This window comes from Pseudogymnoascus verrucosus (assembly GCF_001662655.1).
Source record: "Pseudogymnoascus verrucosus strain UAMH 10579 unplaced genomic scaffold scaffold_90, whole genome shotgun sequence".
Classification (NCBI taxonomy): Eukaryota; Fungi; Ascomycota; class Leotiomycetes; order Thelebolales; family Thelebolaceae; genus Pseudogymnoascus; species Pseudogymnoascus verrucosus.
In genome coordinates, this window is record NW_017263741.1 from 23,641 (window position 1) to 32,490 (window position 8,850).

An 8,850-nucleotide genomic window follows, 5' to 3' on the forward strand; every position below is an offset into this window, starting at 1 on the left:
TCTATAACAGCCTTTCTAGCTAGAGAGAATTTAGTAGTCTTATTTACTCTATGTAGTAGAGATAGATCTAAGAGCCTAAGAACGTTTAACTTACGCGTCTTAAACCATTCTGCCCTAAACTTAGTGTATTTTTAGCTTTTTAGGTTCTGCCTTTACTAATAGAGCTTTCTAGTTAGTTATTAAAGCTACTTATAAAGTCTTGCTATGTAGGCTAAAGGTCTGTTAGTATGTATAAAAGCTAATTTATAGCATATAAGTTCTTAATTCTTATTAATGATTTCTAAATCCTTATCTATCTTTATAATCTATTCCTAAAGATGCTCTCGTAGCTCTAGAGGTACATTATAGTCCCTCTAAAGTTATATACCTCTTATGTTATTGTTATTATTATTATTATCCTTCTCTTTAATGTACGTTGCTTAACCCTTAGAAAACTTAGAAACAGCTATAGATAAGGGGTAGCAGCTCTAAAGCATCAGACTGATACTCAGCTAGCACCAGCGAAAGCGAAGAGTCACTCATTATAGGAAGCAATACAGAACGCGTAAGTAGAAGAAGGTTTCAATTATCTGTTCTATTCTACGATCTATTTACCCCTCTTTGCCAAGAGCTTGGCAGTAATCGGGGACTCACCGAGTACTCAAAATATCGCCCGAGTACTACTCAGGCAACACTGTCGGTCGCTGAAGATATGCTAGCCTGACCTGACTTGTTGTACAATATATTTCAGGTATATCACGAATGCCTATCACATCTGGCAAAATAATTACTAGAAACCTTCATCACAAAATAAAAATACACAAAGCCGAATTTGTTTTTTTTGGACACTGCACATAATAACTAGCTCTTAAAAAGTAGGAATAAAAACTCGAAGCTACAACCTAGCCCCTGAGTCCTCTCCCACCCCCCCCCCCCTCCCCCCTTTCAAACTGACGTACAAACTACCAGCGCCCCTCAAAATGGCCTCTACCGCGGCCACGGCCGTGTCCGCGATATTCGCGGTAAGGACGACAATAATTCTCACGATGGTTATCACGAAGTTCGGCATTGTGGTGACGGGCCTCAGCAGCACGTGCCTCGCGCGCTTCTTCCACGTTCTAGGAAGGCCCGAAGATCAGGCGATAGGTCACGGAGATCAGGCGATAGGTCACGGACATCCTCATGGCTACGGCGCTCGCGGGAACGGCCACGGTCTTGATGGCGCTGGTAGAAGGGCTCCTTACCCGAGTTGCTCGGGCTCGATCTCCGTGCATCAGTGACCCGGGTCCGGCGACTGTTGGGCCACAGAGGGTCTGGAGGCAGGAATCCATATTTGGCAGATAAGTGGCCATCCTTCCAACCTGATGACGGGCCGACTTCTTCTGCGCGTATCAAAACTCTGCGAGCTGGTGCTCCCAGCGCCGCAGCTAGAACCTCCAAGTCAGATGATAGCCCAGTATCACCAGCCGTGACACTCTGAGTGTTATGATCGATTTGCACTTTTCCTTCAAGATCGATGATGGCATTTTGTTTCTGACCTCACAGTGGGACATAAGATCGAGAGTTAAGTATCGTCTGTAGAATATCAGCACAATAGTTTTTTCAAGCAAAGCTTACTCCATTAGGGGTGTAAAGAGTTCTTCTTGAGCATGATGTTCCTGAAAAGGCACATCAAGCTAAGACGAAGTAATTTAGATCAGCTTTAGTATTGGAAGAAGGGCTCATTGTAGGGGACATGGATAGCATGACTTAATTTAGGACCGTATAGATCCTTGTTTTTCTTTTCATTCTGCGAGCGTAAACAATATAGATAAACAAAATTAACCACTACAGACTCCTGACAAAATATTATCACATAATGGTGTGTTAACAGGAGGATCTGCTTAGAAGCACGAAAATATCTAGGGGAGGTGCATTGGACGATTGTCACAATCGTGGGACTAGTGGACCAGAGGCTCAGCAGGTACCAATCTCCTATTCACCTTGGAAATCTGGGAAACAAGGCGAGTTTAGAATCTACAAGGGTATAATGATATTCGGCCTAGTAACGCCTCTCAAAACATACTTCCTATCTCAAAGCCCTCTGCTCAGACAGACTCGCAATCACGCCCTTGACTCGAGGAATTTTTTCTTCAACAACACCGACAACCTCAGTCCACATTGCCTTTTGCAAGATCTTGCCTTCATCACTCGTAATATACTGGCCAGAGCTATTGTGTTTGTCAGCGTAACTCTCTTCTCTCTTCTTAGAGGTTAACTCACGGCCTATAATATCCATCTGCAGACAACCACTGTCCGTGTGAATCCTCCCCTAAAGTGGATGCGCCAACAAGCACGCGAGCACCGTTTTCCGCAGGTCTCAAGGCCAGAAAAGAGCCAACGCCCTTGGCAATGGTCCATAGAGGGGTATCGAAATCTCTCGTAACATCGCTCCGGCATGGACCAGGACACGCATCATTAATGATCACTGTCGGTTCGCCTTTGCCATCGAGACAGCGATATGCCAGCTCTCTTGTGATCCACATCATGAATAACTTGGAGGTCACATGCTGCTGATACAGTCCCACCCCAAGATCAATGTTGTATTTGTGGAGAAGTTGATCTTTGTCTCGAGGTTTCAGCTGCACTTCGATGTGCCCTGTTGATGTGACTACAACTAGATGTGCCCGTGAATCTGCAGTTCGGGACGCTTGCAGCTTTGGAGTGAGAAGGATCGCTAAGAGCGCAGTCCCAAGAGTATTAACTTGAAGATTGCTCTCCCATCCCGTCTCGGACACCTTGTAAGTGCGATTAAAGAGACCTGCGTTAAGAACAGCAACATCGACCCTTTTCAAACTCTCAACACGCTTCGCGAATGCATCGATGCTTTCGAAGTTGGCCATGTCCAATTGCCATACTTGGACAACGCCTGCCCGCCCTGTCGATTTTTCAATTTGCGATTTTGCTATTTCGCCCTTCTGCAGACTCCTGACACCCAGAATGACTATTGACGCGGCGAGTTGGACATATTTGAGGGCGGTTTCATAACCCACCCCGGTATTTGACCCTGTCACGATTACGGTCTTCCCTTCGAATGTCTTCGTGATCTGTTTGGGCGGGAAAAACTTGCCCCTTAGAATAAATGCGGGCCCCGGCATTCTGGGAGAACCAGGGACAAATCTTTTTCAGGGAGTCTGATGAAATGAATAGGGTATGACACGTTGATTATGATAGAAGCCTTTGTTCAAGGTTGATGGATTTCGTGATTGACCCGCTCTGTGGCAGCGATCGAAATCCTTATATATAGCCATAAGGGGGGTTGGTCGGCAGCGGATATTCCTCCTACCGCCCGGAAATGATAGCATGGTGCTTCTCTGACGATTCCGTTAACAAAGGGTCTTGACGAGTTGGCACGGAAAACACGACTTGCCCGATATCTTAGCACTAGGCCTAGGGGGATTGGTCGGCAGCGGATATTCCTCTTTCCTGCACGGAAATGATAGCATGGTGATTCGTTGACGATTCCGTTAACGGGAGGGGGCGTCTTGACGAGTTTCGGGCGGCACGGAAAACACGACACCCGATATATTAACACTAGGCCCAAAATAGCCTAAGCCCACAAAGGCCTTTGAATTCTGGTGACATAAGTCTTCCTTATTATTCTCGGGTCGGAATGGCCGCTGCCGTCCCGTATTTTCCGACGGATCTCGACTATCAGCTGGTTTATATCTCCGTACGAAATCGCAGGTCACCAGGATGGAGGTACCGGAACCATCATCGATGATAGATCTGCGGGTAAGGAGGCGAGCGTGCCTCAGCTGCACTAGCGCCAAGGTCAAATGCACTTCTGCTTCGTTGGGCGCAGAATCATGCGCAAGATGTGAGAGATTAGGCAAAGGATGCGTCTATGCAGATCCTTCTTCTGAGGCAAAAAGAAATCGGAGAGAGGTCTCGTGAGTGAAACAATCCTATATACTGTTTGCATAGTCCTGTGAGATTAGATGTCTATAAGAGCGCTTCGGAATAGCGTGCTCACAAGGAGCCACTTGAGTGCATGGAGACATGCCTCAATTCAATCACTGGACACGGCGTAATGACCGAAGTGAAGTCACTTACTGAAGTGGACTGCACTTAGTTATTGAGGGGCCCCTTCTATATACACTAAGTATTTCTTCGGCATAGAACAAGCTAACTCGTCCTCAGATCTGCGAAGAGACTCGAGGAGAAGGTGGACATGTTGTCCACGCAAATAGCTACTTTAACGCAAGACATCCGTTCGACCTCATTTCAAGGACCACGATGTAATCGCCCTACTGAGATTCTTCATTCCAGCTCTTCATCCTTACACGACCGAATAAGTGGAAGCCACTTTGCATCTTCCGGATTCCTGCCCAGATCCAGAGATGTTCATAATGATATCTTGACCGACGTTGTCCAACATGATCTAGGAGGCCTGGCTGCTGCGGATCTTCGACTGGAGACTTTCCGACAAGGTTTCGTCCACTACTTCCCATTTGTGGTTGTTCCTCCCACAGTCAGCCCAGAAGCTCTGCGATGCGCCAATCCATTCCTTTTCTTGTGTATTATGGCGGTCACTTCTTTTGAGGATACCATGCTACAGCGCAGACTAGGACTGGAGATCAAAAAGCAAATTTGCGATCGCTTAGTGATGGGTCATGAAGCAAGTATAGATCTTTTACAAGGTCTTTTGGTATTCGTAGCTTGGTATCAATACTTCTGTGTGCCTGGGAAGCATCAATACTTCCTCATGGTACAGCTCTGCGTTAGCATGTGCCATGAGTTGAGACTGGACTTGAATGAGAAGGGAAAGAGAGGTCTAGAGGAGGCTGAAACTCAAGGGAAAACGCGAGATCCGGCAGAGATGAGAGCTCTCCTCGGAACATATTGTTTATCATCTATGTATGCTCTACCTGCACAGTGGCTATTGTACTGAAAATCGAACTAACTGTCAACTCTAAAAAGGTTATCAATGGCGTTGAGAAAACGGACGCTTATGCACTACACATCGTATATGGAGAATTGTTGCACATATCTCTCAGGACTGCGGGACGTTCCCAGCGATCAATTGATAATGCCATTTGTGGAAATCCAGGTCCTTCAGAGGAAGATTAGTGACGCTTTCTGCTACTACGATATATCTGCTTGCGCCATAAGAGGGGAGCGCGCACTGCAGATCACCGTTGATTCATTCTCCCGTGAAATTGATGGACTTAAGAAAAGCATTGGTTTAACAAACAGAAATGTTATTCTGGTCCAAAATCTTCGCTTCCTAGAAGTCTGGAATCATGAGGTTGCGCTCTATAACGAACTTTGGCAAAGCACTTTCGTGTCTGACCGACTCGCTCCACTAGAGACTAACCACTCAATTCAGCTCTCAATGCAGCGAACTAATATGCTGTGGCAGCTCGTCGCAGCAACTGTCTCATTTCATGATTGGTGTCTGTCAGTTGAGAATGCCGAGCTACTTCATTTTCCACTGTCTTGGTGGACAGAACTTTCTTACGTCTTTATCGTTCAAGTCAAGACTGTTTTCCTCGACTGTGGGGCTGGTACCATGGGACAAGAACAGATAAATCTACGGGGACATGGCCAAGCAGAATCGCTAGAAGCTGACTTCAGAAGAGTTGCTGCAAAGGAAGTCATGATACCTCGTATGCTGGATTTGTATATGGGGAAATTGGCCGAAGTCACCACACAGCTTGTTGATGATGACGGCATTAGGGACATGGCATATAATTATGGGATTGTACTCAAAAGCATACAATCTGGGTATGAAAGCCGAATCGGAGCTGAGAATAGACTTGCTCCAGGGCAATTTGAAACGCAGCAAAAACAGTCATCCCTTTCACAGATGTCGCATCCGCAAGTCAGGATTACAGATATACAAGGATCAATGCCGCCAGCACTCAACACAAGTCATGTGGAGCTAGAAATAGATAACCCGCGCGTTTCTTCTGCAAGTCAACTAGACCTGCAATTTGATTTGGCCGGACCTGTGTTTGACGACTTTGTGTGGGACACGATGATGAATGATTTCTCATTCCTCATGCCCCAAAATGGATCTTCTTTTTGATTTACCACCGAGGTTGGCTCACCAGCTTTTAATTATCATCAAAGCTATATCGATACACTGGTTTTTGATACAGCACATTATGGGAGAGTCAGACCACTTCCCTGCAGGTGTGGCCCTGATGGAAAATCAGACGACTGGTGCAGTTATTTACAAGCCTTACAGTAATATATTCGGGGCTGAAGACGTAGTTGGGTGTTGCCTCACTTGCGATAACGAAGTTTATTTCACTAAAAATGGTATGTATTTCCCTTAATAGATATCTTTTGTTGGTTATAGACAAGCTAATACCCCAATATAGGGAACGCGATGAAGGCCAAAGCAGGAAAACTGTACCCTGTTATAGGTATGCGAAGTCGCGGCGCTTGCATTCAAGTAAATTTCGGCCATTTGCATTTCCACTATAATGTCGCCTTGATCTAAGGGGATACCATTTTACTAGAGGAAGCCTGCTATCATCGGAAAGGATGTTAATTAACAGGTGCGACATGGGTTGCCTAATTGACTATGCCCTAGATCTTTAAGGCAGAATCACTTTCTAGGTTTTACGTTTAGATGGCGATATGCTAGGTGTGAATGTGGGACGCGGGTACCATGACCCAGATTTTTAAATCAGTTAAACAATGGTGGGGCCACATGGAGATTCGTATTTCAAACTCCATTCAATTCTAAACTTTCCAAGTGTAGGCAAGGTTAGCAGTCGTGCCCGAAGGAGAACAACGAATGAGGTGCAGATTGGCGAGTAGACAGAGCTAGCATGCCCGCGAGATGTTTGAACGTTGTCGGTTTTGGAGATTTTGATAAGGAACCAAGCTCCTAAAATCACGTGAGCTTCATAAATATAGTGTCTGCCTAATATTCTGTCATTAATTTAGCATCTTGTAGCTTTGATGTAGCACCCAGCACTTTGGGGTTGTAGTACGTGGCTTACTCTGATACCTCAGAGATGGCAATCATGGAGAAACGAGCAAAGCACCTGAACGAGGTACGTAGACTAAAATGGCTAAACTCCGGCTACTACGACCACAACGCCAAACTGACACGAAAATGTTGCTTCGACTTACTCACCCAGCTCACCCCACTCACCCCTCGCCTCACCCTTCAGGCGGCAAGTGGCCCCGATTCGGCGCTATGCCTATTGGCACGATTAAGACTATTAGCTAGAGGATACGCAAGAGTGTCTGCCGGCGTCGTGGATGTGAGAAAGATGTCCAGCAACCCTTCCCATTACACCTCTCACCCCGCTCCGGTACTAGGAAAATATTAATCCTTACTTACCCTACCTTCCAACTTTAAACATCTTACTTCAACTCCATAAATATAATAATTCACACATCTTCCAATTTTGTGTTTTTTGTTCAAAATCAATACTCCCACGCCCACATCGTATTTTGCTTGGCCGCCCACGACGCTGATGACGACGCCTATTCTGCACTGACATCTCCCACCCCACCATATAACAACCACCCCCCTCCCCTCCCCTCCCCCACCCTCTACCTCCCCACACCAGTTCCCCGTCCCCCTCCCGCCTCTCCCCACCAATACCCCCCTTTTTTCTACACACCATGGCAGAAGAAACATCCGACAAAGACTTCGCCATCACCTACGTCTGCGCCTCGCGCATGCATCGATCCTTCACAATCCCCGGAACAGAGACCCGCAAGCCCTTGAAAGTCACATATGCGATAGCGGGGTTAGAAAATGATGACGCGCCCACAGTGGTGTTTATATCGGGGATGTATGGGATGAGGTGGGTTGCGTTGTTGTGGCATGCTGTTGCGCTTAGGGTTGGGGTGAGGTTGGTTTGTGTTGATCGGTGAGTTTTGGGTTTTCTTTCTTTGGGGGTGGGGGGTGTTGGGGGGGGGGAGGGTGAAGTAGTGGAATGAGGCTATTGCTTGGCCTGGAGATTGGGGGATTAGGAGGATATTTTACCGTCCCTCTCCCTGCCGCTGTTAGACTACTGCCAAAGAAAGCAACTCTCAAAGCACCCCCCGCCCTCCTCAGCCTCCTCCTTACCAGAACCGCATCTCTAACTCCTCCGCAGACCATCATTTGGAGGCTCCACCCCCGTCCCGTTATCCGAAAGGATAGACACCTGGCTCCTCACCCTCCCAGCTCTAGTAGAACACCTGCACTGCACACACATCGTCCCCCTCGCCGCCTCAGCAGGAACAATCTACCTCCTCTCCACCCTCTCCACCCACCCTCACCTCCTCCCCCCCACCTCCCCCTACGCCGCCATCCTAACACCCTGGGTTCACCCCCGCGACTCAGGAGCAGGCTTAATGTCCTTCGTAGCCTCAGACTGGATGCCTAAATTCCTGGTCGAGAAGTGTTGGGATGGGCTTAGTGGGTTTGTGGCTACGAGGCTGTTGCCGGGGTTTGCGGCTAGTGGGGGGGTGGTGGAGGGGATTGCGGCGTTGGGGGGGAGGGTGTCTAACCCTGCTGCTGCTGCGGGGGGGAGGGGAGGGGATGATGAGGATGAGGCGGCGTCGATGAAGGCCTTCGGAATGACCCGCGCGAGGAAGAGCGAGGTCCAGAAGTTAGGGTTGAAAATGATGTTCACCGAAGAAACCAGCGGCGCCAACGCCGAAGCCGTCCTGTGTTCGCAAAAAGGCACACCCGAAGAAGTAAGCTGGGGCGCATGCAATGATTACCGCACCTTTGTCCCCGCGCTATCCGAACAATGGGAGGCGAGGGGGGGGGGGGGGGTGAAGTTGAAGGTTCAGGCGTTCTTTGCGGAGGATGAGGCGATGATTGGGGGGGGGGGGAGGAGGTTTGGGGGGGAGGGTGGGGGGGGG

The 8,850-nt window shown here is 47.9% G+C and overlaps 4 protein-coding genes across 4 annotated transcripts; 3 read left to right on the forward strand and 1 right to left on the reverse strand.

Moving 5' to 3' along the window:
* Positions 1 to 959: 959 nt before the first annotated feature.
* On the forward strand, positions 960 to 1,459 carry VE01_10623 (uncharacterized protein; the record flags this gene model as incomplete). The annotated part of the gene is made up of 2 exons (XM_018280016.1): positions 960 to 1,206; positions 1,257 to 1,459. 2 exons carry the CDS (start codon positions 960 to 962, stop codon positions 1,457 to 1,459), a joined length of 450 nt encoding a protein of 149 aa, XP_018125126.1.
* A 512-nt stretch (positions 1,460 to 1,971) lies between these two features.
* On the reverse strand, positions 1,972 to 3,495 carry VE01_10624 (uncharacterized protein). The gene is made up of 3 exons (XM_018280017.2): positions 3,389 to 3,495; positions 2,242 to 3,332; positions 1,972 to 2,189 (listed from the first exon to the last, which is right to left on the reverse strand). Exons 2-3 carry the CDS (start codon positions 3,114 to 3,116, stop codon positions 2,048 to 2,050), a joined length of 1,017 nt encoding a protein of 338 aa, XP_018125121.1. The 5' UTR covers positions 3,117 to 3,332; positions 3,389 to 3,495; the 3' UTR covers positions 1,972 to 2,047.
* Positions 3,496 to 3,645: 150 nt separating this feature from the next.
* Positions 3,646 to 6,902, forward strand: VE01_10625 (uncharacterized protein). Its single transcript, XM_018280018.2, has 4 exons — positions 3,646 to 3,911; positions 4,162 to 4,878; positions 4,942 to 6,288; positions 6,351 to 6,902. Exons 1-3 carry the CDS (start codon positions 3,715 to 3,717, stop codon positions 6,050 to 6,052), a joined length of 2,025 nt encoding a protein of 674 aa, XP_018125122.2. The 5' UTR covers positions 3,646 to 3,714; the 3' UTR covers positions 6,053 to 6,288; positions 6,351 to 6,902.
* Positions 6,903 to 7,553: 651 nt separating this feature from the next.
* Positions 7,554 to 8,839, forward strand: VE01_10626 (uncharacterized protein; the record flags this gene model as incomplete). Its single annotated transcript, XM_018280019.2, has 2 exons — positions 7,554 to 7,865; positions 8,094 to 8,839. Coding segments are annotated over exons 1-2 (997 nt in total), but the record flags the coding sequence as incomplete, so codon positions are not given.
* Positions 8,840 to 8,850: the final 11 nt, after the last annotated feature.

Bases quoted from the DNA above. Each gene is read 5' to 3' on its own strand.
- VE01_10624 (XM_018280017.2), bottom strand. From the start codon at position 3,116: ATGCCGGGGCCCGCATTTATTCTAAGGGGCAAGTTTTTCCCGCCCAAA. The intron at 2,190-2,241 runs GTGAGTTAACCT...CAAACACAATAG, and splicing joins GCAGATGGATATTATAGGCC to CTCTGGCCAGTATATTACGA.
- VE01_10625 (XM_018280018.2), top strand. From the start codon at position 3,715: ATGGAGGTACCGGAACCATCATCGATGATAGATCTGCGGGTAAGGAGG. The intron at 3,912-4,161 runs GTGAGTGAAACA...ACTCGTCCTCAG, and splicing joins AGAAATCGGAGAGAGGTCTC to ATCTGCGAAGAGACTCGAGG. The intron at 4,879-4,941 runs GTATGCTCTACC...AACTCTAAAAAG, and splicing joins ACATATTGTTTATCATCTAT to GTTATCAATGGCGTTGAGAA.